The sequence below is a fragment of the Tachypleus tridentatus genome, chromosome 1, assembly GCF_004210375.1.
Source record: "Tachypleus tridentatus isolate NWPU-2018 chromosome 1, ASM421037v1, whole genome shotgun sequence".
NCBI lineage: Eukaryota > Metazoa > Arthropoda > Merostomata > Xiphosura > Limulidae > Tachypleus > Tachypleus tridentatus.
This window is the reverse complement of record NC_134825.1, coordinates 147,860,241-147,880,637: the sequence shown is the minus strand read 5'-3', so window position 1 is coordinate 147,880,637 and position 20,397 is coordinate 147,860,241. Positions and strand designations below refer to the sequence as shown.

Genomic DNA, 20,397 nt, shown 5'->3' with positions numbered 1-20,397 from the left:
AAGTTATCAACCCGGCTATACCAGCTCTACTACATGAAGTAAGAGATGAGAAGTTATCAACCCGGCCATACCAAGTCAACTACATGAAGTTAGAGATGAGGGGTTATCAACCCGTGCATACCAGCTCTACTACATGAAGTAAGAGATGAGAAGTTATCAACCCGGCCATACCAGGTCTACTACATGAAGTAAGAGATGAGAAGTTATCAACCCGGCTATACCAGCTCTACTACATGAAGTAAGAGATGAGAAGTTATCAACCCGGCTATACCAGATCTACTACATGAAGTAAGAGATGAGAAGTTATCAACCCGGCTATACCAGCTCTACTACATGAAGTAAGAGATGAGAAGTTATCAACCCGGCCATACCAAGTCAACTACATGAAGTTAGAGATGAGAAGTTATCAACCCGGCTATACCAGGTCTACTACATGAAGTTAGAGATGAGGAGTTATCAACCCGTGCATACCAGCTCTACTACATGAAGTGAGATATGGTAAGTTATCAACCCGGCTATACCAGCTCTACTACATGAAGTAAGAGATGAGAAGTTATCAACCCGGCTATACCAGATCTACTACATGAAGTAAGAGATGAGAAGTTATCAACCCGGCTATAACAGGTCTACTACATGAAGTTAGAGATGAGGAGTTATCAACCCGTGCATACCAGCTCTACTACATGAAGTAAGAGATGAGAAGTTATCAACCCGGCCATACCAAGTCTACTACATGAAGTAAGAGATGAGAAGTTATCAACCCGGCCATACCAAGTCAACTACATGAAGTTAGAGATGAGGAGTTATCAACCCGTGCATACCAGCTCTACTACATGAAGTGAGAGATGAGAAGTTATCAACCCGGCTATACCAGCTCTACTACATGAAGTAAGGGATGAGAAGTTATCAACCCGGCTATACCAGGTCTACTACATGAAGTGAGAGATGAGAAGTTATCAACCCGGCCATACCAGGTCTACTACATGAAGTAAAAGATGAGAAGCTATCAACCCGGCCATACCCTGTCTACTACATGAAGTAAGGGATGAGAAGTTATCAACCCGGCCATACCAAGTCAACTACATGAAGTTAGAGATGAGGAGTTATCAACCCGGCCATACCAGGTCTACTACATGAATTAAGGGATGAGAAGTTATCAACCCGGCCATACCAAGTCAACTACATGAAGTGAGAGATGAGAAGTTATCAACCCGGCCATGCTAAGTCCATTATATGAAGTACGAGATGAGATGTTATCAACCCGGCTATACCAGGTCTACTACATGAAGTGAGAGATGATAAGTTATCAACCCGGCCATACCAGGTCTACTACATTAAGTTAGAAATGAGATGTTATCAACCCGGCTATACCAGGTCTACTACATGAAGTGATAGATGAAGAGTTATCAACCCGGCAATACCAGGTCTACTTCATGATGTAAGAGAAGAGTAGTTATCCAGTTACAATATCTCACAAACCATTTAATAAAGCATACTATAATTAACACTATATAAAGTTGATGTTAATAAGGGACTGAAATGTGCATCAGATTTGGACGAAAACTTTCACCAAATAGCAGTAGATAGCTTATGACATACATTTACCATACGACATAAGTAAATCTATGTGTTAAGTAAGGTATATTTTTGAGTTATTTATCTTATTAAGTAAAAATATATTCATTAATCAATTCAACAAGATATGACATTTTTATTTAATTATAACAGCTGGTACAGGAGACATTGCAAACAAATTAACATATGTAATGCTTGTGTGTAACTGATATTTATTTGAAACACACCTTCACATAATGTAACCAGTTCATTATTGAAATCAATGTACAATGTTGTCATGAACATCACGCGAAGCAGTCATTAGAAGAGCTTTTAATGTTTACTAGTATTGCAAGGTTAAATACCATCGAACAGGTGCAACAAGATTATAGCATTCGATTGTGCAACATAGGCATCAGTATCTTACCACATTATTGTTATGGTTGTAAGAAGACAAAAGTCTAACATCAGTGTTTGTGTGATGTATTCCTTAGTGTACGATTTCACCTGTTTTAGACAAAGATGCTGATGATGAATTCACAAAGGTATTCCAAGGAAAGTCAGGCATGGATGTGGAGGTATGTAGCCAGGCAGCTCATTTGATTCGAATGTTTGTTTTGAATTTCGCCCAAAGCTACTCGAGGGCTATCTGCTCTAGCCGTTCCTAATTTAGCAGTGTAAGACTAGAGGGAAGGCAGCTAGTCATCACCACCTACAACCAACTCTTGGGCTACTCTTTTACCAACTAATAGTGTGATTGACCGACACATTATAACGCCCCCACGGCTGATAGAGCAAACGTGTGGTGTGACTAGGATTCGAGCCCGCGACCCTCAAATTACGAGTCGAGTTCCTTAACCACCTGGCCATGCCGGACCTGACTGGAATGAAAGTAAAGGCATTTTGTGTGCAAGTCTTTTCTCTTCCTTCATTATGTTAGTCAGTATTATCCAAACTGTGTTACACGACGTGCAAGCAGTCCTATCGTAATCTCAGATCTAAGTACCGTTATTGGGCCTCATATGTGGACAAACTTAGTGTTTCAGTGTCCCTTGCCGTTACAGTGTTTCTCTAGCACCTTCGATGCTTTTCATCGAGCACGATGTTGAAGCTCGCCATAAACTACCGTCTCTCTGTATGCATGGGACTGAGCGCGGCCCTGTGACAAGCGTGTTAGACCACGAATTCGAAAGCGTTTAGCTCAGACCCTGTTACTCGCCCCAAAATCGCATTAATGAGTTATGAAGATTTTCCTTTCATCCCAAGTGCTCTAAAGTTTCTCATCTTTATCTATCCCTGCATCCTAACAATGTTTGAATATTTTTTGTTACTAGTCCGTATTCGTTTTGTGCAGTTTTAGTACTTACTGGTGTAGTGCTGTATTTAACTCTCAAATTACTGACGTTTTGTTGTTTGCCATTCACTACCTTTAAGGCTCTCATGTTGCATCATATCAATTGTTTTTACATTTTCGTCCTTAGAACGTTCATTAAAGAAGTGGTCAGAAATACTGGATGAAAATACTTAGTTTCTACGTAACATACCTAAGATATTGCAACAATAATTAGTGAGATTAAATGAAATATTGATTACGTTTTCGCTCACATTTCATGTGCAAATCGTATGTTATTAGAGGCCCTGTGGGCAACAAAATCATGGGCCCATAGCAATTTGGTGTATCAGTAGTGTAGAAAAATATGTTTAAAAACATTTCCCTGAAAAACTTGTCTTAGTTGAATTTTGGTATTGCAATGAACTTTTTAAATAAACTAAAGCAAGAGTTGATGATGTTATTATTGTATCATTATCACTTTGAATATGAAGTAAATAAAAACTAAAAACCTCTACTTCTCTATCAAATGATGTAGTGAAATAAGTTAAAAACTATCACTAATCAGCATTACTACAATTACTGCGAAACGTTCTTATATTTTCCACCAAAAATTGTTTAAAAATAATGTGTGTGTTTTTCTCAAACAGGCAAACTGACTTAAATATAAAATCGAATTGTAGCTTTATTGGTTTTTAATCGGAGTATAGAATTACCACTGATGGTCAATACCACGCATTGCCAACTCTATAGCTACTCTTTAACAGCAAAATTTGAAACTGAGCGTTACGTGATAGCACTTGTAGACTGAAAGGACGTCCATGCTCGGTGATGGGGTTAGAACCTGCAACCCACAGGTTGCGATTCAAGTGCCCCTGTTGCCAAATCGTATCAAGCCCAGAATTCACAGTTAAAGTGTTGAAACCAATTATTTTGAAGCTAGCTCCACATTTTTGTTTCTGACGTTTCTGAAATAAAACATTTTTATTCACTCACTAAACTGTCTTTCGACAAAAACACTTAACAAATCACAGAAACCACAATTTTCACCAGTTATTCTTCAATGCAATAGTCTATTTGTCTTGTTTGCTGTATAATTGTAAAGACATGAAATACATCGTAATATTGTAAAGTTTTATAGAAGTACTGATTTCCACTCAGCTCTAATCTCATTACTTAGTTTTTCTAGACTTCAAGTTATCTAAAAGACCAAAAAACACGTATCAAATTAATAGTCGTGATACCTTTTATTAGTTTTTAAAATTTAGAAACAGACTATAAGCCCAAACATGAAACCCCATTTAAGCCACGAGATCTACAATACCTGAATTGACAGCTAGTTAAATATGGATTTACATGTGTGACGCGAAATCCAGTTCGTAAGGATCATAAGTTTCAATTATTGAATACTAAAAATTTTAAACAATATCGAAATTACTATAATGTAATTTATGTCTGGATTTCATTCAAAATAAAAAATGAAAATGGTAATGACTGTAGGTTTACGAAATAATGAAACATTTGAAGATAAATGTGAAATTCATTTTTTCAGATTTTTTAAGGTCAGATTCTTTACGGTGTTTTGTGACTTGGCGACAAGTTTCACCTATAAACAAACAGCAAAACAGCCCGCTTGTTTCAAAATAACATAATTTATTAAAATATGAAAGACAAGTTTGGGTCACCCTATACTTTTCCAATTATTTTTCCTTTAGTATTTAATTTTAATGTAAAAAAAAAACATTTCTATCAATAAATACTTAAATAAACCAAAGATTTTCGTCACGAGAAAATAACAATGAATCGTATTTTCATAACGTTCATATACGAGAATGAAATCATTACCAATATGTTGAATTATATAGTTTTTGTTCTTTACCCATCATTGCGAAAGTTTGGTTTGGTTTGGTTTGTTTTGAATTTCGCGCGAAGCTACACGAAGACCATCTGCGCTAGCCGTCCCTAATTTAGGAGTGTAAAACTAGAGGGAAGGCAACTAGTCATTACCACCCACTGCCAACTCTTGAGCTACTCTTTTACTAAAGAACAGTGGGATTCACCGTCATATTATAACACCCTCACGGGTGAAAGGGCGAGCACGTTTGGTGTGACGGGGATTCAAACCCGTGACCCTCGGATTAGGAGTCGAGTGCGTTAAGCACCTGGTCAAGCTGGGCTTCGTTATGAGAGAAACCATGTCTTAAATATACATATGCATGAAGCAGATGATTAGTAACCTGCTTTATATCGTTAACATATTAATCTGTTCAGCTGATGGTTGAAGACTGTCAGATAGTACATGAAAATTGCTTTGACGTTTACTTTAACGAACATGTATTAATTCATCGTGCGCATGTTTCAACTAACAATAAGCGTGTAATTATGACATTAACATACTTTCTCAATGTTGATATTCCGGGATATCTTTCCGAGATTTACATCTATTAGATCCAAGGTTAGAGAAAACTGCTTAAGACGATCACATTTTTAATACTGTTTAGCTGTGAAGTGCAGTTTGTATAAAACGATTTATTTTAGTTTTTCCTTGTACATAATTTTATTTCTTAAGCACAACAATTGTGAGGAGTTATTTTGAGATTCCCGTAAAATGTTGTTCACTAATAACAGGAAACATTCTTTGCAAATATATTTACAAGGTACGAGGTCTGTTCAAAAAATACGCGGACTGACGTCATAAAACAAAATGTACTTTATTTAGAAGTTACAGGTCTGGGACCCCTTCAAAGTACTCTCCTCCCCAACGCACACACTTATCCCAACGGTGTTTCCACTTGTTGAAACAGTCCTGGTACGCTTCTTTTGTAATGTCCTCCAGCTCCTTCGTCGCATTTGCTTTAATCTCGGGAATCGTCTCAAATCTTTTTCTTTTTAAGGGTCTTTTGAGTTTGGGGAACAAGAAAAAATTGCAAGGAGCAAGGTCAGGTGAGTAGGGTGGGTGGGGAAGAACAGTGATCGAGTGTTTGGCCAAAAACTCACGCGTTCTGAGGGCTGAATTTCGCAGCAACGCGGTGCATCTTCAATTTTTTCGGTCAAAATCTCGTAACAAGATCCAACTGATATCCCACACTCTTCAGCAAGCTCCCTGACAGTCAGGCGTCGATTTGCCCGCACCAGGGTGTTGATTTTGTCGACGTGTGGGTCGTCAGTTGACGTGGAAGGACGTCCAGGACGCTCATCATCTTCAATGGACTGTCGACCATTCTTAAAACGTCCATGCCACTTGAAACATGCCGTACGCTTCATAGCAACATCACCGTAAGCCGTGTTAAGCATAGCAAAAGTTTTAGTCGCAGATTTTCCAAGTTTAACACAAAATTTCACAGCAAGTCGTTGCTCCTTCAGGTCATTCATTCTGAAATTCGCCAAACGAAAAAATCGCATTTCACTTAAAACCGCGTAGCTAATACACAAATGAAGATATCTGCAATCGGGAAATGGCGTCGTAATCAGCTGATCGGTGCAAACCTAGCGACACCAAGCGGATTCCCCTAAAACCAGCTGGAGCCGTGCAATTCAAACAGTCCGCGTAGTTTTTGAACAGCCCTCGTATTCCAGCAGCAACTGATTTTCCATAGCTTAAGTTTTGATCATTATTTTATAAGTTTTAAAATATTTTGAGAACGGTTTGGTTTGAATTTCTCGCAAAACTACATGAGGGTTATCTGCGCTAGTCGTCCCTAATTAAGCAGCGTAAAACTGGAGGGAAGGTAACTAGTCATCACCACCCGCCGCCAACTCTTGCGCTACCATTTTATCAACGAAGAGTGGGAATTGACCGTCACGTTATAACGCCCTCATGGCTGAAAGGATGAGCATGTTTGGTGCAACGGGAATTCGAACTCGCGACCCGCAGATTATAAGTGGAGTGCCTTGACCACCTGGCCATGCCGGCCAACCTTCATCCCCTGAACTTGTGATTCTAATCCTAATCCCTACGAGAATTTCTGGTCAATGAAATAACAATTAAATAATCAATATCCATTCACTATAACGTTAGTCTAACAGGACCAAATTACTCATTGTCCAGCGAATTGAAGGTCACTTTAATTATCAAGTAACTTTTTGTTGGATTATTTAATTTGTAAGTGACGGCGAAGAGATGACTTTCGCAGGTCCAGAGTAAAACTTACAAATTTAATATTGTTTTCTCAATGAAAAGTTACAAAATGGACTATCCGTACTTCGTCTATCGCGGGAAATCGAACCCAGAATTGTTGGTACGTAAACTGTAAATTTGAATAGCCTGTGGTATATTATGATTATTGCTAGTCTGTTTGGCATTTTAGAAGTTAAGCCTCGTAATGTTAATAGCGACGTACCTAGTTGTATAAATACTTTATAAAAAATGTAATTCGTCATTGGTTACTAGATCGACAGCTTAGACTTATATTTTATTAATTTGAAGAATTTACGTACTCGAAACAGAACAGTGGTAAACGAATTTAATACAAGTATTTTAATAAACTGAATCCCTTGAAAAGAATAATTAAATGCCTTCTCGTATAGAAAATGTGGTGAAGCAGTTGATATTACGTAGAAATGAAATACATACAAATCCATACAAGCAGTGAAAAATGTATCAAAATTTTGTTATAGAACGTAAAAATTACTCATCTGGTTTACAAATGGAACGTTCTTTCAATACAATAAATAGATCACTGATATAACACTGTACACATTAACAAGAATCTTAACAGTTTGTCATTGAAGTATTAGAATAGCTACGTTTGCATGTTGTTATATTTACAGCCACACAGTAGAGGTGGTCTGATTTTCATGAAGATGGTTGTATTGTTCCACAAATGCAAATTCTTATTTGAAGAGAGAAAAAAGAAATATCTGAAAGTTTATGCTTGGTAGAATATAAGTTGTGACTAGAAGAAGACCAAGGAGAACAAACATGGTATTACAATGAGGTGTGTGAGAAGCAGCACGTAAACCATGATTTATCTAATTTTAGATCAAGCTTAATGATGTAATGGGTCGTTCACATCCCCAACTGTTCTACATCATCGGTTTCACTCATCATACGTTTTCTATCTTCGCCATTACACCTAGTAAATATTCATTCTTTTAAGTAGCTGTTTATCATTATTTTTCCATCTACTAATTTGTGTAACACAGAAAATACACTTGTATACAAAAGTGTGGTTGTTTCCCTTATCAAAAACCCTTCAATAAAAGAAAATTAAAGTATAAATTTTATTAGAAAGAGTGAACTCAAGAAGATGAAAAGTACCATTAAAGGACTAATAATCTTACACATGACGTTACAAGTCAGCAATCAGATTGACGTATAAAGGAATTCTAATTAATTGTAGTTTTTTATGTCATTACAAACCAAGGATCAGAACGACATATAATGACCTCATAATATAATCATAGTTATCCATTTCCTTACAAGTCAACAAGAAGATTGACGTATAATGAAATAATAATCGTAGGTTTCATTTCATTACAAATCAACAACCAGTGATAGTGTTTGAATTTGCTCTTTCATTAAGTTTCTACAAAATAAAATATCCCTGAATTTAATTCCTGGTGGTGAGGATCGTTATCTGCATTTTGATTATCACAGGAAATCAAATTCTACACTGGAAAAACTGGCAAAGAAGATTTGTAGTTTTATATTTGTAACTATTTTCATTTGGCAAAGTGTTTCTTCAATTCTAACATTAATCCATCCATGAAACATGTACTGTTCTGCTACTGACTCAGGGATTACTTAGGCCTACATATTTTATAGTTTTCAGTATTTGTTTTGGTTTGTTTTGAATTTCTCGCAAAGCTACAAGAAAGCTATCTGCTCTAGCCGTTCCTAATTTAGCAGTGTAAGATTAGAAGGAAGGCAGCTAGTCATCACCACCGCCAATTCTTGGGCTACTCTTATACCAACAAATAGTATGCTTGACCGTCACATTATAACGCCCCCATGGCTGAAAGGACGAGCATATTTGGTGTGACAGAGATTTGAACCTGCGGCTCTCAGTTTACAAATGTCATTAATGACCCTAATCCTGAAAAAATCTTGTTTCCGCTTTAGGATTTTCATCCGACGTTTTAAACATTTCGATTAGTGATATTCTTTTAAAACATTTACCAGTGGGTCAGTGGTAATTTTATGAACCAACACTAAAGTCCGGGATGCGATTTCACATTGTGAACAAAGCATAGATAGTCTATGGTGTAGTTTTGCACTACAAGAAACAACACTTCTATGTGTTACCCCAGTGGTACGTCAGTATGTCTGCAGCGTTACAACATTCGAAACCGAGTGTCGATACCCGACACGGGCAGAGCACAGATAGCCTATTGGTTATTTTCCAACAAAGAAACAAAGCTACTCGAGGGCTATCTGTGCTAGCCGTCCCTAATTTAGCAGTGTAAGACTAGAGGGAAGGCAGCTAGTCATCACCAACCACCGCCAACTCTTCGGCTACTATTTTACCAACGAATAGTGGAATTGACCATCACATTATAACGCCCCCACGGCTGGGAAGGCGAGCATGTTTGGCGCGACCGGGATGCGAACCCGCGACCCTCAGATTACGAGTCGCACGCCTTAACACGCTTGGTCATGCCGGACCCAACAATTATTGAAACTGACACATAATTAATAAAGTAAACATGTAATTCAAATATTTCTCGTTAGTGAGTGTATGTGTTTACATTTAACAAAGCCATTTCGGGCTATCTGCTGAGTCCACCGAGGGGATTCCCGTTCGTAATCATTAAAAAAGGCAAAATTAAATAGTTTTTAAACTACTAATAAACGCTCTCACTACACCATTTTTTGTATTTTATTTGGACCCTCAACATTTCGCTTTATGTTTTTTTTACTCAAACACGTATCGTAACTAACAACTGCAGAGTCTCAACTGGTTGAAATAATGAATTATAATCAATTGTACAGCGTGCGTCTGTGCAGCGTGCGTTTGACAAGTAGCAAACCCAATTACTGAAATAATTACAGTGTTGAAATATAGCTTGTTACCTGTAGCAAGCATACTTCTTATCAAAATTAATAATTGAAATAACAAAAGTTTCGGGGGGAAATTGTAATATTCCTTTGTCCATGATTATCTGTGTAGTTGGCTGTGCGATTAGAAGAACTTCTTTAAATTTCCTGTCAATGTATTTGGTGGATTTGATAAGTATTTTCATAGAGAATGACGGATCTAAGCTAAGAATTCTTTGACAATGATGAACTCAAACATTATCTATATCTGTGGCTCTCTTAGCTTGTAATTTATAAAGAATTCTTTGACAATGATGAACTCAAACATTATCTATATCTGTGGCTCTCTTAGCTTGTAATTTATAAAGAATTCTTTGACAATGATGAACTCAAACATTATCTATATCTGTGGCTCTCTTAGCTTGTAATTTATAAATAAAGTCTGTTTGTTTGTTCTGAATTTCGCGCAATGCTGCACGAGGGCTATCTACAGTAAAAGATTAGAGGGAATGCAAATAGTCTTCATCACCCACCGCTAACTTCTGGGCTATATAAGGAGAGTCAATATGTTCTCTTATCCTTGTTTGTCGGGTTCTTCCAATTTCACCAACATAAGTATGATGACAGATGTTAATTGTCAGCAGGTAAAGGATATTGGAAATAAAAAACGTATCCTTAGACAAAAACACGTTTTTATAAGACAGTTGACTTTGTTATGTTGCAGGATAATGTAACTAAGGTTGACTTGGTCGTTCAATAACGTTAATTATCAGCTCAGATTTCTTGAGTATGGTTTCCATTTTCTTGTAGACGGTTTTGGCAGTTAGATGAAGTGCAAAAGCGTTTTCTTTTGGGGTGTTTTGTTTGGAAAATTATCTTTTTTTCTTCTTGGGTTCTCTTTTGTTGTATGTTTCATGTTGGAGATGTGATGCTGATTTTTGCGCATCATAGTCTTTGAAAGTTTGATCGATGTAAAAAAAACGTGAATGTGTAGATAGGAGAAGTGATTTTAGTTTAGAGCGTAAGAGCACCGCAACTAGATTTATTCTTTTTAATGCTCCAATAATTGCATCTTTTTTGGGAGCTTTGAATGATGGGAGTTAAAGCGAAAATAAAAGGATATTTTAGTTGGTTATTGATACAAGGTAAATTGTATATTATTATCCATATTGATCACCAAGAAAATCTATAAACCTGATGTCATTCGAACGATTAAGGGTGTATTGGATATTGGTTTCTATGTTTTCCAAACATGTCATCAATAAATCTAAGCCAGGAAGTTGGGGACAGCGTCTATATGTTGACGCCATCTGTCAAATTCCCGTCCTTGTTTCAAAAACTTTCATAAATATTTCGGCATAAATAAAAGGCACTCAATTTTCAATCGCAACACCATTAAGTTGGAGATGTAGTTTATTGCAAAAATTTAAAAATTCATTATGAATAATATAATGTAAGGTTCTGTGGCAGTGTCTACTGACGGTCCGTACATCTACAAATTGTTTATGTGATTCGGTACGATTTCACACAGTACGTTGACGCGATTTTCTGTGCGTATAGTTGGGCAGAGGGCTGTAACATTTATTACAAAGAGTATTATTGCGTTTGTGAGAGCAATTCTTGATTCGAAACAGGTATGTTGTGTATTTTCAAATGTGTAGCAACAAACTTAGTAACGACACTAAAACTACATGTATACGTCAAGACAGATTTTCAGTGGCATTGTTATTTGCTCAGACTACAAGTCATAACGTTTATGCTATTTAGATAAAGTTTATGATTGTGGAATGTGTCTGTTAAATACACCTGGAAGCTTCTAAAAACGCAAACACAGACGAACTTGGCAGGGGTTTAGTTTAGAGAGAGATAAGTCTGAAGAATTCTCTCCCCAACAGGGGTGATCACGAACGTTGTGGTTCCTCTTCGTCCCCTCACGTGAAAGATTATTCAACTGTGCTTGGAATTTCTGAAAGTTTCTTAAGGATGTTACTTGTTTTTATAAGCTCGTAAATAATTTCTACTTTTATCTCGATTTTGTTTTGTTTTTTTAAATTTCGCGCAAAGCTACTCGAGGGCTATCTGCGCTAGCCGTCCCTAATGTAGCAGCGTAAGTCTAGAGGGAAGGCAGCTAGTCATCACCACCCACCGCCAACTCTTAGGCTACACTTTTACCAAAGAATAGTGGGATTGACCGTCACATTATAACGCCCCCACGGCTGAAAGGTCGAGCATGTTTGGTGCGAACGGGATTCGAACCCGCGACCCTCGGATTACGAGTCGAACACCTTAACACACTTGGCCATGCCGGGCCTTATCTCGATTTTGGTACGTCACTATTAAGTTTGGGATTTATTCTTACCTTTAAGGTGATCAAACATGTTTTATTCAGAACATTTTCTATTCATAAAACATTTGTACTTGTCAGTTACAGTTTGTGTTTTAATGATATTATTATGAAGAACTAGTAAAGAGAAATGTTGAATGTCGAGTTAAAGGAAAACTAATTCTGTGTGATATAGTCGTTTATTACTAACATTAAAATATCTTCTGGCACTACAGAAATAAATTCAATATTCGGTGTTCATCTAAATAACTATTCATATTTTAATGTCCGTTACCAAAATAAGCTGAAAAATCAATATTCCTTATCTGAATTTAAAATTTTACACGAAGTTCAGAATATAGTGGTTTTTAATTGTGGTCACTTTTCCTTTAGCCATTGTTTTTAATAACACAAAAATTATATTGGTCATAGCATGAATAATTCAGGATTCACACTAAATATTAAACTTCAGTTTTTGTATTGGATAAAATAATAAAGATAATGTAAATTACTTGGCCAGGCATGCCTAGTGGTTTATGTGCCGGGCTGTGAAGTGAAGGGTCCAAGATTCTGGATCCGATTTCGACCAAAACGTTCTGCATTTACTGTTGTGGCGCGTTATAAATGTAACGGTCAGTGTTCTTCTATTTCATTCAAAGAGATAAGCCAGGCTCTTTACGCAGCTGATACTGTTTGACGCTCTCCTCTTGGATAATATCCTAAGATTAGGGATAGCTGTTTTTAAAATTTAAAACTACTGGTCTGTCTGTTTAGCCCACATTAGGTGCAATGCAAGTTGCAAATTCAAACTCTATTCCGATATATTTTAATGTAGAGTTCACTGAGATAACTGATGAACTATAATCACCAATACTTAATAAACGTATCCTTGCAGAACAACCTAGTTTATTAATTTTAGGTTCGTGATGTCCAACAGATCATATTTTTAAGACGAAAACTTCTTTGTTATTAAAACAATCAAAATTAAAATCTCCCTACAGTTAATATCTGAACATATAAATAAATCCTTAAAGTGTTATACTTACAATTTTCGATACAGTAACTAACACCCCTTTCATAATAAACTACACTCGTCTTCTTCACTGTTATCTTCTTTATGATAGTCACAGTTGTACTGTTCTGTATGGTCGCCTCATTTGTACTTTTATTTCTGGTAGTCAGAGCTGTAGTCTTCTTTCTAGTAGTCACAGTTGTACTGTTCTCTTTAGTGGCCATAGTTGTAACTATTCTTTCTAGTCATCTAGAAAGTTGTACTCTCTTTTTTACAATACTCTTTCCTTATGATGGTTCAACTATATTCTTCTTTACGACAATCACAACTGTGTACTTGTTTATAAGTGCATAAGATGGTACAATTGTATTCTCCTTTACAGATGTGCAGTTGTTTTCATCCCTAAGCTGATCACAGAGTTGTTAGGACATGAGATGTTTTTCTAATTCTTGATGCTGATACGTAATATTAGACAAAAAAGTGTGACGGAGACTAAAACATCACTGTTACTCAACTTACATTTGCTGCATATCTAGAGGTCCTTGACAGCAGGTAATAAATATATTTTGAAACAAAATTGTGACATATTCATGAAGTAGTGTTGGTGATTAAGTAGCTAGCTGATGTGTCTACAGAGGGTAGTTTAGCTCCTGATTGTAGTCTTTTAAATCCATATACTTAGTGCTGTCTCAGCAGGAAACGTGAAAAAAGTGTCTGTGTATATGTGTGTGACTTGTTTTAATTCAAAACATCATAATGAGATATTAGGGTTCTTGATGATAAAAAACCCACTCGAAATAAAAATGTATCTCAAAACGACTGGTATGGGTATTAACACTTTTATTGATAAGCAGAAAACAACGTTTCGACCTTCCTAGGTCATCTTTAGGTGAACTAAGACAGAGCTTGCAAATGACCGGCACATTAAACAAAACAAAAACTCAACATATTAAGAAACCAAATAAACACAGCCACAAAACTATGTTCACCTGATAAAATTAATAATAAAATCAACAAACTAAAACAACACTTCATCAACATCACTAATTTCCTCAAAAATTCGTAGGAAAAAGTATACGCACACACCTAAATCAACAAACAACAATAAATCCCAAGATACAACAAACTACAACACCTTACACTGTTGTATACCATATGCAATAACCAATATTTGGAGAAAAAAAACTTATAAAAACACAACATTCCAGTAAACATCAATTTATTCAAAAAACAAGTACAAAACTAAAATTCATATTATGTAAAAACTACACTGACAAATGCAACACCAACGAATTCTGTATTGGAAGAACAAGAAACTAGATTCAAAGAACATAAAAAACCATCTTCACACGTTTTTGAATACTGCAAATCAAATAAACACAACATAACTATCGGAAACACCCAGATACCAAGTAAAGGAACAAATATAGACAAACGCAAAATGAAAGAAGCCCTACTCATACAACAACTAAAACCAAAATTAAACAAATACAAAAAAATACCTTTATACACATACTAATTAACAACCTAACATCCAACTGCAACGCCCCCCTACAATTCTGTACCCGTTTATACTATTGTCCCTAAGACGTGTGTCTGGCAACGGTCAGTTGCAAACTCTCTCTTTATTAACCTGAATATGACTTAAGAAGGTCGAAATGTTTTCTGCTTATCAATAAAAGTGTTAATATCCATACCAACCATTCTGAGATACATAGATATTATAGGTTGTCTATAACACTCATATCCGTAAACCTTGCGCTGACTCATTTGTGAAAAATAAGGCTATTTAATTGACAGAAATCAATATAAAAATATCTGTATTACCTATAGCATATTGATATTGAATTATTCTTATTAAAATCTGTAGCATCTCTTCGAAAATCAAAATATTTCTAACGTTATGATACGTTCTAGAGTTTAATAGTACTTAATAGTAAGAATCCTGTTGAAGTCCACCGCTGTGACAGCGGTGAGTCTTCGGATTTTCAAAGCTAAATTAATGAGTTCGATTTCCATCGATGGACATAGCAGATAGCCCCATGTTGTTTTACTATAAAAAGAAACACACACATATCATGTTGAAACAAAATGGCGGCCAAAAATATCGCCCGCTCAATACCACTTTCAGAATGTCTGAATATTAGCAATGACTATTTCACAGTACTGGCAAATAAAAAATAATATATATATATATATATATTGTATTTATAAAGCAGGCTAAGTAGCTATATACGTATTTATTGAATAAATACAAATTTCACCATTTCAACGAATTTTCAATTAAGCAAATAAGTAAGTAAGTGACTTTTCTAGAAAAGTGTACAGAAAAAAGGAGGAGCTTTATTACTCTACTATGTTACTTCTGTTACTTTGAGCATATAATTAGACTTGAGAGTAAGTTGGTACAAATCCTGATAAGTAATGAAAGCGAATCGGGTATACGCGCGCCTCACGCTTGGTATCACTGGGACACAAAAATATAGCTAATGAAAAAGGAAAAAAAAGTGACCAATAAAAAATTTAAATTTTATATAGTATTTAAAGTTTTATATTTTATATAGTTACTATATGTACGTAACCTAACTAGCTATAGCAATTTAGAAAGTTTAACGCTACAAAAAATGTTTAAACAAGAGAGTCAAAATGTAATGACTGAGTTACTTAAAAGTTAAAAACTTTGATTTCTAACTTGACTCATATTAATATAATTACAGTGATTTATCAAAGTAGAGATAACATTTTTAAGTTTAAAACCTCAGTTTTCGTAGTATGGATTTTCTTGTTTCAATCCTTCTTGTAGCATTAAAATTTATATTACTATAGTTAGCCACGTTACGTATTTCGATCCCTTCTTGTCTTTATACAATTCAAAATATGTTTATTATACTTTTGTTAACAAATAAGTAGATTTACCAATAACACGTCTTTGATATTAATTTCTGATCAAAGCAAGCTACCTATGCAGGTCAAAAGTAAAATATATAACAAGTAACAAGCATAGCTAATTAAAAATGAAGCTCCAACTATAATATTTACAATGATCAAAATGCGCTGTTTCGTCAGTTGGGTGCCCTCACTGTTAATGATATTCTTCCGCCACAAAACCAGTAATGTCTCCTGAGGTTCTGCCAGCCCAGAAGACTTAAATTATTCCTAAATCGATATATTAATCTAAAAATGCATAATTATCACTATTATAAAATAAATAACATAATTCTTCATAAGAAGTGATAAAATATATAAAAGTGACATATTAAATATTCTAACACTGTGTGTCTCCACTGTGATAAAAAGTTCACTTGTTTAGACCTATGACCAAGTATGAACTATTAAACTGTGATTATAGTTATACCCAGTTAAGCTAACTTAGTATATCTAGGTTAGTCCTAAATCTGTAAACTTAGCTAACAATGAAAAATAATTTTATAATAATAAAAATAATAATTAAAATCGGATGAAATAAATATAATATCCAATGTTGTTAATGAAATTAAATTTAAAGAATGGATAGGGCATAACTGACATATTATTGTTACTAGAAATTAAATACTACTCCCTCATCATATAATCTGATAAGATCGAGAGAAATGGTCGCTATCAGAACAGAGTATTTACTCCAAAAACACGCGCGAAACTCATGTCTTTGCTGGTTATTTAATTATAAAACAGCTGAGAAAGGTTAAACCCCTCGGGCATGATCTGCTCTTATAGTTGTAAAAAACAAGTATTTTCCGCTTCCATGTGCTAAATTGCATGTAACAATAACGTGAAATTATTTAAAACAATAGGCAACTGGAGCCAAAATATACCAGTCAGTCTCTTTGGACAGCATGTCATGGTTAAACTAATACATATATTTGGAAAATTACTTACGCTAAAATGTAAAAAACAAAACATTTCATTCTAAGGCTTTACTATAGTAGAAAATAGTAGGTAAGAAATATTACGTATGTGTTGCCCCTAGTGTCTCAGCAGTACTTCTGCGAATTTACGACACTGGAAACCGGGTTTCGATCCCCATAGTGAGCACAGCAGAGATAACAAGTATAGCTTTGCGTTTAACTACGAACAAGCAAAATGTGTGTACCTGCACAATATGCGTAAAAAGATTCGAGAGAATACGAACTAATATGCACAAGATAATAAGGTTTATAAAAAGAAGCAATGAAATGGTAAATACTTTGAAAAATTAATTAACCAAACTTAAAAAGAATAGCAAGTTGTAAAATAAACGTTCTAGGATCTAAAGAAAATAAAAGGAAATCAGTACTTGGTTGTAAAAACTGTTTACAAAACTTCGAATAAGCCCTAGTTTCAGATGTTACAAATATAATTGTTGTTGGTAAAACAGTTGCTGTTGTTTAAACAAATGCGATTAAAACCAAGAGGAATTGATAAGGAACTGTAATTGGCTTACGTTTGTTTACTAAATAGGTTATTCTCAAAAAGATTCAATCCTGGAAATAATTGTGAAGATAATTTTCATGGAATATAAGCTAATGTCAAGCCTTAGTAGAGTTGGTCATTTAGAATAAAGTTTATTTTCTAAAACAACAAAATTAATTCAGACACTCTTTACTAACATGCTTTGAAGCCTAAGCTGTACAACTTGCAAACAGTTTAGCTAAATACATTATAATCCTAGCGGTTGGAAATGCAACTTGTCAATCGTAGATTAAACTTTTTCTGGCGTGGGAGTACTAGATAAGTGAAAGGAGAAAAAAAATTTAAATCGAAAAACTTCACCCTTATCGAGGACCAAGCATAACCAGGTGGTTATGGCGCTCGACTCGTAATTTGAGAGTCACGGGTTAGAATCCTCCTCACACCAAACATGTTCGCCCTTTCAGCTGTGGAGGCGTTATAATATGACAGTCAATCCCACTTTTCTTTGGTAAAAGATTAGCCCAAGAGTTGGCGGTAGGTGGTGATGACTCGTTGTCTTCCCTCTAGTCTTGCACTGCTAAATTAGGGACGGCTAGTGCAGATAGCCCTCGTGTAGCTTTGCGCGTGAATTCAAAAAAATAAAAACAATCACCCTTATCGTTTTCGCATAATTAAGTACGAAATATTCAAGTAAACGACCACTACTTTACCCTCCTTTGTCGTGAAAAAAAATGCAATGCTGAATGTAATATTTTTAATGTAATCGACAATATACGTATATTTAACAAACTTGTGTTAAACATTCTCTTTCATTTTACTATGAAGAACATATGATAATGTTGTTTTTTTTCATAAACGAGTTTTTTTTAGGATTGTTGCAATCTCCTTTTAGTACATTTCTATTTCAATGGTCGAATTAATCTTGTAGTGTGTTTAAATACAGAAACTTGAGTATCCTGTATTTAAACAATACGCAATACGCAAGTATGCCGATAAAAAGTCGCAGTGTAAAACCATATATCAGAACTACATTTTGATATTGTTTGGCTTTTTTCGTAGGTAGTGTGGTGCCACCAAAAACTGGGAAGGTACATATTAGCCCATTAGGATGCTAGATAGTGATACACTTCGATCATAAAAATGTATTCTAAGACGGGAATATCCTTGTAATTGATGGCTTTTGAAAGCAAAGGAACATGACTAAACTTAAGACTATCCAAAAAGATAGTTGCAGAAAGTAAATTACATGAACACAAGAATAAATGGCAAAAATCATCTATGAATCCCAGGTAACACTATGCAACATAATCAAGAAAGATATTTCTTCGAAAAAGCAACACAAACCATATGCACACAACGTACTTCCACAACATATACACTCAATTGTTGCATATCTCCAGCAGCTGAAGAATAAAACGGGGATAGATACTTGGTTTGGTTTGAATTTCGCGCAAACCCACACGAGGGTTATCTGCGCTAGCCGTCCCTAATTTAGCAGTGTAAGACAAGAGGGAAGGCAAATAGTCATCACCACCCACCGCCAACTCTTGGGCTACTCTTTTACCAACGAATAGTGGGATTGACCGTCACATTATAACGCCCCCACTGCTGAGAGGGCGAGCATCTTTGGTGTGACAAGGATTCGAACCCACGACCCTCGGATTACAAGTTGAGTGCCTTAACCACTTGGCCATGCCGGGCCTAGGTATTGATACTCTTCCGTGGATGAACAACTTATGGGTTTTGTGCAATCGTAATATAAAACTGGCACTGGAAGCCGCCATTCTTGTATTTTAGATGGATTATTGAAAGCTCAGAAAGAAAATCGGCGTGCTTTTGGCATGATAACCTTATGATGGAGTCTTTTGTCAATGGAAACTACGCTGCAGGTCTGTTTTCAGAAAATGCACTTTTGTCATATAGAGTACGACTGGACGCGACAACATAGATAAGGGTCGAAAACAATTTTAGTATAATTTACTGATTGTCTGTAAATATAAAGATAAGAAATCGCATATGCAAATAATTTTACCACTAAGTTCAATGTTTACTAAAAATTAAAATAGGCAGTAAATTGTTTTAAAATGTTATTTCACTATACAGTAAATATATGGCCAGAAAATAAAAAAGTTGCGGAGATAGCCCAGTTTCTTTGCGCCATAAAACGCCAATAAAAACCTGTAGCCTAAAAAAATAAAATTTAAATATGGCAATAAGTACAACAAACAACAACAATAAGCAGCCTACTATAATTTGATTGTAGTCCCTTCCCCATCAGTTACGGCGACTCTGTGGTATGCTTGAAGATTTTGATTGTTAGCGTACTTAGGGCGGCTCAGTGGTATGCTTGAAGATTTTGATTGTTAACGTGCTAAGAGGTCGATTCCTCCGTTGGTCACATCATAGAAATATGCTTATTCAGATTTGCTGTTAACTAAACACAAAGAAAAATATTTATGTTCTGTATTACTTGATGCAGCATTCGTAGAAATATACCGGTTTAATTGAATTAATATAGATTTATGTCGAACACAAAAGAAGTTTGATTTTAATTGTTACTTAACCTTATATACTGTTGAGTCTGATTTTCAGAAGATCTCAATTACTAGTCCCCAAAAAAGTATACATATAGAGCTGTAATTAAATCTTAAAAGGTCTAAAAGATGTTTTTGGTAAATAGTTGTCTAGTTTATCTGTAATCAGTGGGTTATGTGAGGGGTCCAGTCCACCAGCTTAAAACTTTGGAAAGGACATCATACCGATCAAGGAACCACGAGGAGCTGAAACAATTGAAAGTTTGTGGAGAAGTT

At 35.5% G+C, this 20,397-nt stretch overlaps 1 protein-coding gene across 5 annotated transcripts in view; it reads right to left on the bottom strand.

The window, feature by feature from the left end:
- The window catches only part of LOC143226539 (band 7 protein AGAP004871-like), a 191,754-nt gene that overhangs the window by 154,059 nt on the left and 17,298 nt on the right, over positions 1-20,397 (bottom strand). For 2 of the 5 annotated variants that reach the window (XM_076457688.1, XM_076457647.1), the window contains exon 2: positions 19,835-20,021. The exons of the other annotated variants lie outside the window; for them this stretch is intronic. In XM_076457688.1, the coding sequence (XP_076313803.1) occupies positions 19,835-19,862 (28 nt within the window). In that variant the 5' untranslated portion in view covers positions 19,863-20,021. The remainder of the gene's footprint in view (positions 1-19,834; positions 20,022-20,397) is intronic. 5 annotated transcript variants of the gene reach the window in all.